At 49.1% G+C, this 15,397-nt stretch overlaps 2 protein-coding genes across 2 annotated transcripts; one reads left to right on the forward strand and one right to left on the reverse strand.

Annotated features, from left to right (window-relative positions):
• Positions 1 to 460: 460 nt before the first annotated feature.
• Positions 461 to 6,042, reverse strand: CIB3 (calcium and integrin binding family member 3). The gene is made up of 6 exons (XM_039867630.1): positions 5,933 to 6,042; positions 5,684 to 5,718; positions 3,907 to 4,018; positions 2,795 to 2,942; positions 1,774 to 1,969; positions 461 to 581 (listed from the first exon to the last, which is right to left on the reverse strand). Exons 1-6 carry the CDS (start codon positions 5,981 to 5,983, stop codon positions 560 to 562), a joined length of 564 nt encoding a protein of 187 aa, XP_039723564.1. The 5' UTR covers positions 5,984 to 6,042; the 3' UTR covers positions 461 to 559.
• Positions 6,043 to 7,868: 1,826 nt separating this feature from the next.
• On the forward strand, positions 7,869 to 13,429 carry FAM32A (family with sequence similarity 32 member A). The gene is made up of 4 exons (XM_039867705.1): positions 7,869 to 8,089; positions 8,207 to 8,348; positions 11,947 to 12,000; positions 12,304 to 13,429. Exons 1-4 carry the CDS (start codon positions 8,016 to 8,018, stop codon positions 12,370 to 12,372), a joined length of 339 nt encoding a protein of 112 aa, XP_039723639.1. The 5' UTR covers positions 7,869 to 8,015; the 3' UTR covers positions 12,373 to 13,429.
• The last annotated feature ends 1,968 nt before the right edge of the window (positions 13,430 to 15,397 follow it).

Here is a 15,397-nt window from a genome sequence, read left to right on the forward strand (position 1 = left end):
CACAGACAGCCAGCGTAATGACAGAGGGCAGATGCTTAATAAACTATAAGGCCCTATCACTGTCTCAATGAATGACCTTCCTGCTACCCACTGAGAGTCCCCGCATCCCCTGGCAGCTCCAATGAATCAGCAAAGAGTTAAAACTTCAGTCCCTTTGAGGAATTCCAGGATTGAGGAAAAAGGGGACTTGAGCAGCAGCGGGTAGGGTTCGGCCTTGGGGGGCCTTGGGGTAGGATAGCATGGGCCTTGTCTCCACACCTTGTCTGCCCACCGAGACACGCAGTGAGACACTTCCAGCCCTAACAGTGGAGGGCGATCTAGAAGTCAGCCTCTTCCTTGTACACAAAGGGAGCTGGTGGCTCAGTAGTCACATCCGAGGTCACACGGGGAGGGCGGAGATGAGATCCCAGACTTCCTCCCTCCCATCTGCCAGGTTTAAGGTAGAAAACATGTCATTCCAGCAGGTGTGACTCAGTGTTTATTCCCAGAGCCTGGATTCCTTGGTGGGGTGAGGGGTCACCCTGCCCTCCTCTGGCCCAGCTCCTCCTCCACATTATCCTCAGATGCGGATGTGGAAGGTGCTGTGTGCAGAGAGGAAAGGAGTCAATGTCATCAGCCAGACGTGACCCTCCTGCATCCTCTACCCTGACACTTTTTCTGGGAGTCCCCAAGGCAGGCCAGGAGCCACCTGGGGAGATGGATCCCCGCACAAGAAGCCCCGGGCTGTGGCCGTCCTGACCCCCACCTCCAGGGTTTGGGAGCACATTTCTTTGGACTGGAGTTTACATTCCAAACTTGCTGTGGGACTCTGAGTGAGTGGCTGCCCCTCTCTGGAACTCAGTTTGCTCTCTTATGAAATGGTGATAATAGCTGTCTCTCCTTCCTTAGGGAGGATTGAGGGCTGAGAGTGGGACACACAGAGGGTCCTGCGTCATCCCATTATCATTATTCATGTCCCTATCTGCCAGGAGACCAGTCTTGCTTATCCAGGGTAGAGAAAAAAGGCCTTCTGTACGTGCAAGGACACCACCAATAATAACGGCCACACCAGCAAGCACGGCACACAGTTATTGAGCACCTACTGTGTGCCAGGCACTGCTCTAAATTTGTTCCATATACTAACTTGGGGGTCAGCCAACTTTTTTCTAGAATAGAAAAATAGTTGATATTCCCAGCTTTGCACAACGACTCAGCTCTGCCTAATAGCTTGAAAGCAGCCATAGACAATACAGGCACAAACGAGCGAGGCTGTATGCCAGTAAAACTATGGATGCACCTGGAAATTTCAATTTCATATTACTCGTATGTGTCATGGAGTATTATTATTCTTGGATTCTCCCCTCCCCAACCATTTAAAAATGTAATTTAAAACCTATTGTTCATGGGAGGTACAAACACAGGTGGTGGACCGCCTCCAGTACAAACTCATGTAACCCTGCTATCCGCCGCACAGTGGGGACGCTGATTCTCCCCAGGCTGCCAAGAATGGCCGTACAGTCTATTTACTGCAAAATGTTCAGGCAAGTGAGCGCTGAAGTCCAGCCATGTTCCATTCGCCCGAAGAGCTGTGACTAACCACAGGAAGTGCCCATGGGACCCCTAATTATCCTCATTTTAAAGATGCAGGGACTGGGGCCAGGGGGATCAGGAAAGTTCCCCAAGTTCACAAATGAATAAACAAAGGAAACTTCTCAAAGGAAGTCTGTGAACTAGTTTTGTAAGGTCCCTTCTCACACATGGAGATGTGTTGTATGGAGCAGTAAAGAGTGTCACCTGAGGAAGTCGGGTGCCCGCAGGATCATGTTCTGGAAGTCTTCCAGGGACAGCCGCCCGTCGTGGTCCCCATCAGCCTCATCCAGCACCTTCTCGCATACCAGGCTCACCTCCTCGGCGCTCAGCTCCCCCCGCGTCAGCTTGGTCACCGTCTGCTCCAGGTCCCACATACAGATGTAGTCATCATTGTTAAAGTCTGCGTAGTAGGATGGATGGGGATGTTGGGTGGACAGACAATAGGTGACAGGTAGGCTGGGGGAGCGTGGGCCCATCTTGTCCCCATGTCACAGAGGAGGAAAATGAGACACTCGGGGCACCCAAGACCCTGGGGGGAAAAACTGGGTCTTGCTTGTGAATTAGGCAGGGACAAATTCATTCATTCATTCATTCATTCGATGAGTATTTATCGAGCACCTACTATGATAAATTTGTCATTCATTCACTCACTCAACAAGTTGTGTGCCAGGCACTGTGAAACATTTTCATTCACTCATTTAACGAGTATTTATTGAGCATCTACTATGTGCCAGGCACAGGAGAAAGATGATGAACCAAACAGATACTGTCGCTACCCTGGATCATCTCAGAGAGAAAGTCAATAAGAAGTGAACAGATCAATGAACAAGAAATTAAGCGGCACTTCTCTGTGTTAGAAGAGGTATAGGATGGGGCGGGTGGAGAATGACTGGAAGCAGGAGCTACTTTTGACCTAGACTTCAAGAAGCCAGGGGAAAGGTGTTCTGGGCAGAGGATACAGTGGAGGCAAAGGCCCAGAGGCAGAAAGAGTTTGGTGTGTTGGAGGAAGAATGAGGCCAATGTGAGCAAATACAGTGAGCAATTGAGTGAATAGAGTGAGCAAAGAGATGAGGTCAGGAGGTAAGGGGTAGGGTGGAGGACAGGGCAAAGCTGGGCCTCAAAGCCCTTGGGGAGACGTTGTGACAGCAGGGCAGTTCCTAGTCTTGGGCCTGGTCTTGTTCCCACTCCCTGCCCCACACTCCCCCACCCTGGGCCTTATAAGCACCATAGATTTTAAAAGCATAGTAGGCTTTGAGGTCACGAGGAGCCATTTCACTCATCACAGAAAACATGTCCAGAAAGTTGTCCAAGGTCATGTGGCCGTCCCCATCTTCAGAGAAGACCTGGGCAATCCTCTGGCGAAATGGGTTGTCCTGGGAACAGGAAGCAGGGAGGTCATCTCTGACCAGGGTCTTGGGGGCTCCACGTGGTCTCACTCTCAGCACCCACATTCCTGGGAACCTCTAAGTACCCCCCTCCCAGATTCCTCCCTCCCATGATCCTTGAATAGGACTTCAGGCAACTCTACTCTCTGTCCCCATGGTCTGCTTGGTGTTGACCCGCTTCTAGCTACAGAGGCAGCCACATGACCTGGGTGAGGCCAATCAGAGAGTTGCTTTCACCTGGCAACCGTGATTGGCTCTGGGATAGGCACGTGACTCAAACTGGCCAATTGAAGGCTGCTCTGGGATGTTTTTTGAAAAATTGAAATGGAGAGACCTACATTCTGCTGGTTGCAGAGCTGACAAGAAAAAATCTGGGGCCACCGAGGGTTCCCTTTACTACCTCAAGAGAACAGGCTGCCTGAGACTAAAGCCTCTTCCTGGGAGGAGCTAAGAGATGGAGATTCCTGAGCACATCCTCAGAGACCCTGGTTTCAGCCATACCTGATGCTGTTCTTGCCCCTGGATTTTTAGCTCATGTGATCTATTCTGTCCCTCTTGAATGAAGTTTATGTCCCTTGTGATACAATAATTTCTGTGCACAGTCACTCACTCTACAAGTACTCTTTGGAGACACAAACTACCTATCAAACATCCAGCCAAGAAGAATGTGCATTTAGCAACTCCTACTATGAAAAGAACTCACGTTCCCTGAGTACTTGCCGTGCAACAGGCCCTGCGCTAAGTCCTTTACCTGCATTATCTCATTTCGTCCTCCCAACAACCCAGGGTTTGAATCCTGTCTCTGTCACATCCTGGCTGTGTGGTTATGAATGAGTGTCTTAACCTCTTTGAACTTCGGTTTTTTCATCTGTAAAATGCAGCACTCACTTCATAGAAATACAGCAAGGAACATCGCTATTACTTCCCCACCTCCCCCACGACCCAGGCACACCTTCAGCTCAGGCATCCTGCTGATGAGCTCGTAGGGCACCTTCACATCAGGGGAGCTGGTATAGTCAAGGGGGACGAGCTGGGGGGCCAGGTCCTGGTAGCGATAGAAGAGCCTGGTGTCGGGAGGAAAATGCTGGGAAGGGCTTGAAGATGGAGCTCCCACTCTCGCAGCTGCTCACTCCATACTGAAAGATGTTAGGTCCCTGGGAGCTATCGGCCCTGGGCCCAGCCTTCAGGTACACAGAGCCACACACAGGCACCCCTATCTCTTTGGGGCCAAGGTTAACATAAAGAGACAGCCCAGAGCCTGGGGAGACCAGAGTGGGGGAAGCCAGCCAGGGAAGGAGAAGGACGTCTTGAAAGAGGGGGCATTGGTCCTGGGCTCTGAAGCATGAGTAGGAGCTCATTAGGTAAATGATCTTGGCAAAAGGGAGAGTGCTTAAGGCAAGGTCATTTCACAATGACCCGAGACAACTTATGAATCTCTGGACATCACATTATCGGCAAGACCATGCCTCTAAAGATCCCATCCTCACATTTTCCTTCTCTCCCTCTATTATGGGAAGCAGGGTTCCCTCAATGGGGCACAACAAAGACAAAAGCTAATATTCAAGTTTTTCGATAAGGTGACTGAAAGACATTTGGAAAACACCAAAAGCCATGCTATCACTACCTTGATAGGGAAACCAGCTCTCAACTCTGATGCTCTCACCTGGTGACACTATACCTTCATTGGAGCATGCTGAGCAGCAGTCTATAGAGACCATCCTTGATGAGTCAGAGATCCCTAAGCTGCTAGGGACTGTCTTGGAAGGAGACAGGAACCCTTGGGTCCTATGGTGACTCGTAAAGTAACTCAAGGAGCGGGTATCTGAAATTCAGTCTTGACCACCCAGTTCCCTATATGGGTCCCTTTAGGGAATAGCCTGAGTTTCTGTATGGCCTTGGGCAAGTCTCTCTTCTCCTCTGAGCCTTAGTCAGCCTGTCTGACAAGTGAGAAGCTTGGGACAGACGAAATGTCCGCCCTCAAACTCCTTGGGATTCAGCCCATCTGCAGAGCCAGGGTCAGCCTTCCCTGTCCAAGCCTCAGTTTCTCCATCAGTAATTCGATCATCATGGCCAGGGTGACCCTGCAAGCTGTTTTCACCCAGACAATGGGGCTCACTGGTGAAAGGTGTGCCCATCAATAATGGATGTCCTGTGCCCACACAATTGGGCCCTTGGCCCCGATCACTCTGCAGCCGAACCCTGGGCTGCTTGGGTTTCATGGCTCCAAGTTCCTGGGTCAGAGACTCTGGACAATGGCTCCATAGGCTGAGTAATGATGTGGGATACCCAACCATGGCTGTCTTGCTCACACCAGGAACTTGAAGCAGCCTCAGGGTACCTGCCTTTATCCTTACCTTAATGCCAACCCCACAGTCCAGAGCTGGCTCTGTACTCTGCCCCTGGGCTCCCAGCCTCCAGTCTCGGACTCTTCACATTGGCCTTGGGGGCGGGGGCAGGGGTGGTCCTTCTAACATACTGATCTGTTTCTGTCCTGCTCACATGCTCTCCATGACTCCCTGCCATCCTTAGGAGAAAGCCCAAGCTCATGAGCCTAGAGCATGACAACATGATGAGATGTGACTTCTCAGACTTCCCATCTCTGTCTCTATCCACTGACCGTTAGCTCTCTAACTTCCATGAAGCGCTGGGACTTGTCAAATTACAAATATCCTCTAGCACCGTATAGAAAGTTCTGTCCAGGTCTTCCCCCCCGTTCTCCCCAGACTGACCTCATGATTTCTTTCCTCGTGAAGAAGGTACAGTCCTGCAGAGAGAGATGTCGGCTTAACGCAGACCCTGCCCAAGGGCCTCCTTCCTCTCCCCTCCACCCCACACTCATCTCTGCCAGTGCTGCACACAGAGCTGCACCAGGAACCCTTGCCGACAGCACACCCAGGACCAAGGGAAGCTGTCCCCAGTCCTCATACCAGAAAAACAAAGCTGCCAGACCCACCGAGGGCTCCACCCATCACTCGTACCTGATATGCTTCCAGCTGCTCATGAGTGAAGACTGTCTGCTTGTTGCCCATGGTAAAGGCCACTGCCAGGAACAGGTTCCTGAAGCCCCCAAGTCTCCTCAAGGCCACGCGGTTGCCAGGCTGCCATGCACCAGTGTCTGGGCAAATCTCCCTGCCCTGGCTGTCACCCGCCCACCCGCCCTGTCACCCCCATCCTGGGTGAGACTCAAGTTACAGCCGAGCTCTCTGGCCAACAGTCTGAGTATGTCCATGGCCACCAGGGCAAGGAGAAGGGCTGTGGGAGGTCAAAGAGCCTCAGACAACATCTGCCACCACTAGGTGATCCTGAGGGGAGGGGGTACCTTCCAAAGACAGGTAGGGAGGTATAGAGGCTCCAAGCATACCCCAGCTCAAATGCCTGTTCTCCATCAACTAGCTGTGTGGTCTCAGGAAAGTCACCTGACCTCTCTGAGCCTGGTTTTATAAGATGGAAATTATTTTTTGTACATAGCTCAGAGAGTTGTTCTAAAGATCTAATGAGGTCATTAATGCAATAAAAAGATGGGACCTACTAATCACTGGGCATAAAGTTTCAGTCAAACAAGATGATTAAGCTCTAAGATCTGCTGTACAATATTGTACCTATAGTCAACATTAATGTACGGTACACTTAAAAATTTAAGAGGATAGATCTCATTTGTGTTCTTACCACAATAAAAGAAAATAACGAAACATGCAGCTATCCTATGGTCCAGCACTCACACTCTTGGGCAGTCCCAGAGAAGTGAAAACTATTTCACACAAAAACCTGTAATAGATGTCTTAATAGCCCCAAATGGGAAACATCCATATGTCCTTTCCCCTTATAACATAAATCATTAATGGGGGTAATATTACTCCAAAAAAGGACAAAAATGGATTCAGGTGAGGACAAAAAATGTTAACTATTTCAATGGTTTCTGGCTCTCCAAAGCAGCTCTATTCATTGGTAAACTTTTCTCATTAAATTAAATTAAAAATAAATTAAAGTGTTTTATTTAGGGGGAGATATGAAAAAAATGTCTTAAAGGTTTATAAAATAATGATGCATTTACAATGGATGGCTTCATAGTGACCTGATGAAAGCAGGAATGGAACACTCAGCATAGGTTAGATAACAGTTTGTGCCTCAGTTTCCCTACATTTAAAGTCAGGCTGGTTTATGGAATAAGGTGGCTGTGAGAATAAATGAGATGACCCGTATAAATTCATATAAAGTATTAGCTGTTGTTATCATTATTCCCATTTTATGAGGCAAGCTCAGAGACATCAATCCACTTGCTCCAAGGCACACAGTCTCGGAAGAGCCAGAGACAAGCTCCACAGCTGCTGGGTTGACTGGGAAGAACAGCTTTCTCCAGCTGAATCTGTCCTGTCCCCCTCTGAAGAGCTGATTCTGTCATGCGCGGCCCCACGAGGAAGCTGGCACAGGCCGTCAGGCCCTATGGTTCTCTTTTGGCACTCTCATCCAATTCTGGAATGCCAAAGGGTGAGCCTATGGCTGGAGAATTGGGCAGTCGCTTGCTGCCCCCTGCAGGTAGAACTGGGAAATGCAGGCACCGAGCCCTCCTTTATCCAGTGTCGTTCAGATTAGGGGGATGCTTGCTTTTTCTCCCGCCTATCCCCCTTCTCCCCCCAAGTCCCGTGGCACAATTTGGTCAACAGTACAAATTAAAATGCATGCTATCCATTGAACGTCCAAAATATGGCGGTAAAAGAGAAAAGGACATCCAAAGGCACGTAAAACACTAAAAAAGACGCTGAGTTTTAAGAAAAGGCGCCTGTCAAATTGTTTTCCCTTGTCTACGGGATCCCAACGTCGGGGAACCCGGAAGTGGGCGCCAAAGCCGGAAGTGTGGCAGGAGACGGCTTGCAAAGGAGGCGTAGCGCCTGACTTTCCAGGCCCCTCCCGCAACCTGAAAAAGCGGCCCGAGTCCAGATGCCAAGGACGCATGTGCACTGCTTCGCACCGCCACTCAAGACTAAGTGAGGCGGGAGTTCTGCCGGAAGTAGAGTTCTCAAACAGGAAGTGTGGCAGTTTAGGCACTAACTGCTGACAGGCGCCATGGCGGCCTACGAGCAGGTCCAAAAGGGGCCCTTGAAGCTGAAAGGCGTCGCAGAGCTCGGCGTTACCAAGCGGTGAGTCCCAGAAGCCCGCGAGGCCCCATCTTCTGTCCCCTTAAGCCTCTTTCCGAGACCCCGGGCTCTTGTTCTCTGACTCGCCCTCACCCCATCTCCTACCGTCTCCTCTCCCAGGAAGAAGAAAAAGAAGGACAAAGACAAGGCGAAACTCCTGGAAGCGATGGGAACGAGCAAAAAGAACGAAGAGGAGAAGCGGCGCGGCCTGGACAAGCGGACCCCGGCCCAGGCAGCCTTCGAGAAGATGCAGGAGAAGCGGGTGAGGCGGGTGGGGAGGCTGGGGATGCCGCGAGCAGCGGGCTTGGGTCTCCAGCGGGTGGGTGCTTAGGAAGGGCCCGGAGACTCGAAAGCGGTACTGTTCCAGGATGCTCGGAGGAGGGCGAGCGGTCAGAGAAGACCTTAATTCCGGGGAGAAGATGACGAGTGAGAGAGGAACAGCTGGGGGAGTTCCGATGACAGGAAGCCCTTCAGGCCTGAGTAGATGACAGAGTTAGAGATGGCGTTGAAAGGAGCCAGAGCCGAGAGTCGGGTTTGGATTCCAGCTTTGTCACTTATTTGCCCTGTGACACTAGGCCAGTAACTTATCTTCTTTCCGTACCTCAGTTTCTTCATCTGTAGGAGTCAGGATAGTACTTTTTCCTAAGCGGGATGGGAACTTTGTAATGCAGGTGAAGCATTTGTCACTAGGTCTGGTATAACATCAATGCTCAGTTGGTGTTAGCTGTTGCTACTAAATGGCTGTGCTCCCTGCTGTAAGTCACCACAAAGTCTGTTTCCATGACGACTTTGTTGGCACATTCAAACATGTTGTTTTTTAAGGCTCTATTAAATTATTTCTCTCGATATTAAACAATAAATGTGTGCAGTGGGGATAGGAGTGGTCAGCGTTAGATAGATAAGCTTATGCTGTGGGGGTGGGAGGGTAACCAGTCTAGGTCAGTGGTTCTCAACTGGAAGCTGTTTTTTCCCCCTACTTCCATCCCCAAGAAGTCATTTGGCAATATTGGGAGACATTTTTCTTTGTCATAACTCAGGCTGGGTGCTGCTGGCTTCGAGTGAGTGTAGGGTCAGGACGCTGTTCAACATCCTATAATGATCGAATTACCGCCCCCTACAGAAAAGAATGATCTGATCCAAAATGTCAGTAGAGCCCAGGCTGAGAAACTCTAACCCAGGACAGGGTGATTTTCTCAAGTGACATTAGGGAAAAGTTTACTCATTGCTCTCAGGCCTAATTCAGTTGTACAAAACAAAACAAAACAAAAGTGAGATGCACTGGCTTTGGTAAGACAGACTTGGGTTCTACTCTGTCTCTATTGCTTGTTGGTGGTGTAACTCTGGGCGAGTTGGCTAACCTCCCACACCTCAGTTTCTTCATCAGTAAAGTAAGGCTGAAGTCCCTACTTCATAAGTTTGTGGTGAGGATTTAACAAGTGAATGCACATAGTCCCTTCCCTAAGAGGCAGGGATGGAGTGTTACTTCTGGAGCAAGCGTGAGGTCCGGTAGAGGCCAGTGCGGCCTACAAGGTGACTAATAATGGCTGCTCAGAGTCAGGCACTAATAGTGGAAGAGATGGAAGGTACCGAGTTTGGGACAGATTTTGAAGGAAGAATAGTGGGATCAGGTGATGGATTGGGTGTGGACTGGGAAAGAAGAATCAAGTATGACCAGGAATTTTGGCAGGAGAAGCTGAGTGAATGAAGGTGCCTTCATTCAGTAGGTGCCTACTGAAAGAGGAAGGACTGCAGGTAAAGCAGGTTTTTAAAGCGGGGGATCAAGACCTTGGTTTTAGAGAAGTAAAGTTTGAGGCGCTTGTTAGAAATACAAGTGGAGAATTCTCGTGGACAGTGTGACTTCTGAATCTGCAGTTTAGTGGAGAGGTCTGGGCCCCAGATAAACATTTGGGAATTGCTATGGGACTGGATGATCTCCTTTGAAGAGGTACAGTGACAGAGAAGAGGTCTAAGGTCTGATTTCTGGTGATTAGATGGTGTCAGAAAAGAAACTGCAAAGTATCACGGGAAGGAACAATACCAGGAGAGAGTGTGTGTCCTTAGGAGCCGAGTGGAGAAAGTGTTTAGAGGAAAAAGAAGTGATCAGCCGTGTCATATCCTGCCAAGAGGTCTCTTGGAGTGAGCATTCAGAGCCCATTGTCAGCATTTGAAATGAGGAGGAAGAAAGGCTGATTAAATATAACAGTGTATGTCAACCATAATTTAAAATAATTTAAAAAGAAAGACGGATTAGAGTAGATCCAAGAGAGGGTGGGGAGAGGCAGAGGTGGAGACAAGGAATAAAAATGACTCTTGGGAGTTTTACTGTCAAGGGAAACAGAAAAATGGGCCTGCAGCTGGAAGTGGTAGAAGGTCAAGGGCAAGTTTTTGTTATTAGCATTTAAAACCGGAAGTACTGTTGCAGGTTTTGTCTGACCCACAAGAGAGAGAGATGAGGCAGATGAGAGAGAAGGGAGAAGGTGTGGGCAAAGCTAGGTACAGTTGGTCAGTGCAGATTCCCTTGTGGAAGGTGTTCGATTGAGTATAGCATGAAGGCTGGACAGCTCCTGGCTCTTGGGTGCAGGGCCTTTGGAGTGGGGTGCTGGCCTGGTGGAAAGGGTCAAGGCTTGGGATCTCTAGGCCCATCACCCACTGTGCACTCTGGTCTTAATTTTCTGTATGTGCCATGCGGAGATGATGACAGCACCTAAGACACCCTAAGACACCCTGTGAACTTGATGCATGGAGTAGGGAGAGGGAAGGCAGAGCCCTACCAAGGGCCTGGCATTGGCGACAGCTGGTCGAGTCAGTTTGGCCCCTTTTTAGGAGACACTAGCCTCATGTGGGCTCATAGCAGCATAAAGAGAGTCAGGAATGGACAGAGTAGACACTTCAGGGGGAGAATCAGCCAGGTGGGAGCTGACTGGGGGCAGAGAGAGATGAGGCAGCAAAGGAGAAGAGGAGCAGGGAGGAGCAGCCAGGTGGTAGCTGACAGTATTATTGCATGTGTCTGCGGTTTGACCGGGCTCAGCTGAGTGGTTCTGCTGACCTTGCTTGGAGTCTGGAGCAGTCCCATGGCAGCTGGGGCTGGAGGCCCAACTGGGCTGGAACATCCAAGATGGCTTTGCCATCACATGTCCACTGCCTTAGTGCTCCTTCTATGGCCTCTCTCCCCACATGTCATTTCATCCTCCCGGTCCTTTCTGTGTAGTAAGGTCATCAGACCTTTGGTGCGTAGGGCCACCAAAGTGAGTCAGCAATAGCCAGCCAGCTAGTAGGTATAGAGCCAGGTGCAGCCTCAGGTCTGCCTGGCTCTGCATCCCACACACTTAACTCTTACGATCAGGTATTGGGAATGAGGGGTGGAGGCAGTCATGTTGGTGCTGGAGGCATATTCCAGAATCACTTGTGAAGGTAATTGAATCTTGTAGCCTTCCTGGCACTGTGAGCATCAGGATGGATACTGTCACTGAGGCACCTACTTTGTGTCAGGTCCTTTCTTCATTTGTCATCCTTCCTCCAACCCCATCAGGGACTTCTTTTTCTGCAAAAGGGAGATCCTGTCAGTTGCCCAAGGAAGCTAGAAGCACTGGGAACTTGTATAGTTCCCAGCAGAGTCTACCCAAGTCGGTGCTAGTACATTTCCTGCCACTCAGACCAAAGGGCAGCTGACCTGAGTTTCTGGTGTAATATGTTGTAGCCAAGTGTCCCTGTCTCACGAGCCTGAGTGGACTTGAGGGACCTGAGACCTCCAGCTGTTCTAGGTGTGAGAGCCAGGCTGTCTGGGACTCCCATCTCCCATCCTGTAATGGCCTGGACTGTGTCGAACATGTGACTCACATGCCTTTCTCTCTTCTCTTCAGCAAATGGAAAGGATCCTGAAGAAAGCATCCAAAACCCACAAGCAAAGGGTAGAGGTAAGTCACATCCCCAGTTGGAGAGGCTCAGCCATGTAGGTCCTTGCTAGGTCTGGAGGCTTGGAGCCTGGCAGAGAAGCCATTGGAGTGTCAGTAGGGGTGGGTGTTTACCCAACCTCCCTGGGGTCATTAAAGGGAGAGGCTGGGGTTCTGGTGGCTGTAAGGCCTGGCAGGGTGGCTTTGCGCAGAGGGGGCTCACTGAGGGGAGACAGGTTATGGAGAAGTGAGGGTGAATGGTGCCACACGTCCCTAGTACCCTGCTTGGCACTTTACTGACATTGACTTTCTCCTTGGCATCCCCAGGACTTCAACAGACACCTAGACACACTCACGGAGCACTATGACATTCCCAAAGTCAGCTGGACGAAGTAGCTTCCCTGCCTGTGGTATGGAGTGGCACCAAGGAGAAACAGAAGGCCAAGTTGGGGTTATGTTTGGTGCCTTTGGTATTTTCTAGAAACATCCTTACACATACACCCTGTGTCTTCTGCTGTGACTTCAAAGCAGTGTCCCCTCATTCCAGAACTTAATTAAAGTAAGACTGTCCTTTTACCCTATTTTCATTTCTCAATAGCACACTGAAGATGAACCTTCTTGGTTTGGACTGGAAATTATTGAGAGTTTATCCACGGATTAGGGTTATTTCTGTGTAAATACCAATGAACAGTGTTTTTACGCCCAAGTTGCATCTAACTAATTTTCACAGCCAGCCAACTATATTTGCCTGGATGAAACTGACTCCAGAGGAGAAGGAGCTGCAATGTGCAGACCCTCTGGGGCTCTGCGTGGGCTGCCCTTTCAAGCTTCCTCTAGCTGGGGGCTTATGCTGTTCCATCTGGGGCCTGGTGAGGCCACTTACAGCTTTGTGGCCTTCAGACTGCCTCCTCAGCCACTTGGCCAGAGAGAATAACCACCCAATGCAAAGATTGGAACAAATGCCTTGTCCCTCTCTAAGCTGAACGGGTGGCTGGTACACAGCCTGTTCCCCCAAATTCCCCATTCCAGACATGTCCAGTGGGTATTGCCATGGCAGACATGGCACCGCATTCTTTGTAATGGAACCCAGATACCGCCTTGCTACCCTCAACCCTGGGCTCCAAGCAGCTACCCATGTTTATTCAGAGTTGGCACATAACATGGAACCTGTTTGGCATTCCTGGCCTAAGGACACCTCTGGCTGACGGGACCAGGGCACAGCTCTAGCACAGACAGACATGGGTGCATTCAGAGGAGGACCTAGGTTCAGTGCCGGATGTTGGGGCCTTCATGTCCCTGTGGCATGAGGATTAGACTGCATATGCTACAGGGAAAAATGGCCTCCGTTGACGCAGATCTGAAAAAGAACAAAGAAGAGGAAGATGTTTAAGTGTTGGGTTTGGGCTGTCATATGTGAATGTAGAATAAAGCAAAAACCAATTATTAAATATAAGTCTGAGTATCTTAATTATAGGCTGTTTATTACCAGAAACACTGCCTTTTGGATTTATTGCACATGAAAAATGTGCGTACTACAAAATGACTATTTGCTTTCAATTTGGAGAAAAACGTGACATGTTTCCACCTGTGGTTCAAAACCCACCTGAGACAGATGACATACTCTCATTAGCAGTGGCTCCTTTGGGCAGACTCCCCTTTAGCCTCATGGCAGAAAGTCATATTCAGGGCTTTTCTGTCCATGAGCCTGCAGTTGGGGTCTGTGAGCATGACGTGGTGCTGTGAAGTCAGTATGGTAGAAGATCATACAATTTTCCCTGCCTAGCAGACTACTCCAAAATGGAGTGGCTTAAAACCACAGAATTTCTCTCTCACTATTCTGTGGGTAGGTTGTGCTCAGTCAGATGGTTCTTCTGCTCCATGTGGTGTAGTTTAGTTCACTTGTGTAGCTGGATTGACTTGTCCAGAACCAGAAAGTCCGAGATGGCATCTCATCTGCCAGTCTTTCCCCACATTGGCTATTTCATTGGCCAACACAAGTCACGTCAAATCTAATCTGGGAGAGAACCACCCAAGAGCATCAACACCAAGAGACATGGTTTATTGAGGGCCATCACTGTTAATGGTCTACCACAGTGGCCCTCAAATTCCGCTATATGCATAACAGCAGAATTTGACACTGCCTGGGATAGGGTTTGGTCATTGAGATTTTTTTTTAGAGCTCCCCAGGGACCCTAATATACATACAGCAAAGTTTGAGAAACCCTGATCTACCACAATAAGTATGGTCTTTTCTGAGATATTGCAGAGACTAAATCTGTCTTACATATTAAATATAAATGCCAAGGATGAAATTCAGATGTGACTCCAATTCCTCCACAAAAGGAGAAAAGGTTACAAGTAAATTATGTGTGAAGAGTGTTTACTCTGACAATCCTCTTGGTACTTTGAAATCTTCCTCAAAAGACGTTCTCCCATCCCTTGATAGTGTATTAAAAGTCTAAAACGCCCAGAGCAAGCCTGAAAGGAAATGTTCCATAATGAGAGGTCTCCTCTCCTGGCTGGCTTTTCTTGCCTTATACTTTTTGGCATTTCCTGTTTTTCTTCAGTGAGATGTATAGTTTTGCAATTTTAAAGAGACATATTTTGCTAACTGCCACAACTTGGGCAAAGTATGAGGCTAGGTACAACAGGGTGTCTTACAAGAAAACTGTCAAAAAGCCTCTCTTGGCTGCTTTATGCAAGAATGCTTCTAGCCCAGGACTGACTTAGCAGTCCTCAAATATTCCAGTGTTCTCTGGATTTTCCTGCACTTATATCTTTATCCTAAGCAGAGGTTATATTGCAGAAAGCCATCTTTCAAAACACCAGGTGGAGATAGGAGGGAAGATCAAAAGTCAGAGGCAGGCGGCACAAGTAAATGGTTCTGATACTGTAGGGTTGGGATTCCCCAAACACTGATGATTCCTTGGCACAGAATACTGGCATTTCTCCACAGCCCAAAAGTTCATAAAAGCAACCAAGGTACCAACCGGTTGATTAATCAGGGGTCACAATTTGCATTACCCACCAGTGACCATTAATTATATAAATAAAACAAGTGTTTTTCGCCCAGGTTCAATGGGGCGTGGTTTTCGGATCATTCCAGGCAATAAACAAGCACACTTGTTGACCGACGAATGTTGACCGTGACAGGTGACAGAAATGATTATTGATAAGGCTTGATTGCCATTCAGAGAGTTTGTTTGCTTTCTTTCTAAGTAACCACCACCTTAGCCCTCCTCATAAAGCATATCACAATTGGTGACGACGTATTTATTTCTTAGACTCCACCAGAATAGCAGTTCCATAGGGCTGAACCCTAGGTGGGATCCACCATTGGGATCTCTCACCTAACCTGGCTCGCAGGAGGGAGTTTCCAGCTGCCAAGACCTCGTCGCCCAGCGAGGCAGATAGAGGGTGC

Source organism: Pteropus medius, unplaced genomic scaffold (genome assembly GCF_902729225.1).
Source record: "Pteropus medius unplaced genomic scaffold, Ma_sr-lr_union100, whole genome shotgun sequence".
Classification (NCBI taxonomy): Eukaryota; Metazoa; Chordata; class Mammalia; order Chiroptera; family Pteropodidae; genus Pteropus; species Pteropus medius.

Coding starts and splice junctions, on each gene's coding strand:
- FAM32A (XM_039867705.1), top strand. CDS start 8,016: ATGGCGGCCTACGAGCAGGTCCAAAAGGGGCCCTTGAAGCTGAAAGGC. Junction 8,090..8,206: donor GAGCTCGGCGTTACCAAGCG/GTGAGTCCCAGA, acceptor CTCCTCTCCCAG/GAAGAAGAAAAAGAAGGACA. Junction 8,349..11,946: donor AGAAGATGCAGGAGAAGCGG/GTGAGGCGGGTG, acceptor TCTTCTCTTCAG/CAAATGGAAAGGATCCTGAA.
- CIB3 (XM_039867630.1), bottom strand. CDS start 5,983: ATGGGCAACAAGCAGACAGTCTTCACTCATGAGCAGCTGGAAGCATAT. Junction 1,970..2,794: donor CTATGCTTTTAAAATCTATG/GTGCTTATAAGG, acceptor CCTACTACGCAG/ACTTTAACAATGATGACTAC. Junction 582..1,773: donor CGGGCACCCGACTTCCTCAG/GTGACACTCTTT, acceptor CTCTGCACACAG/CACCTTCCACATCCGCATCT.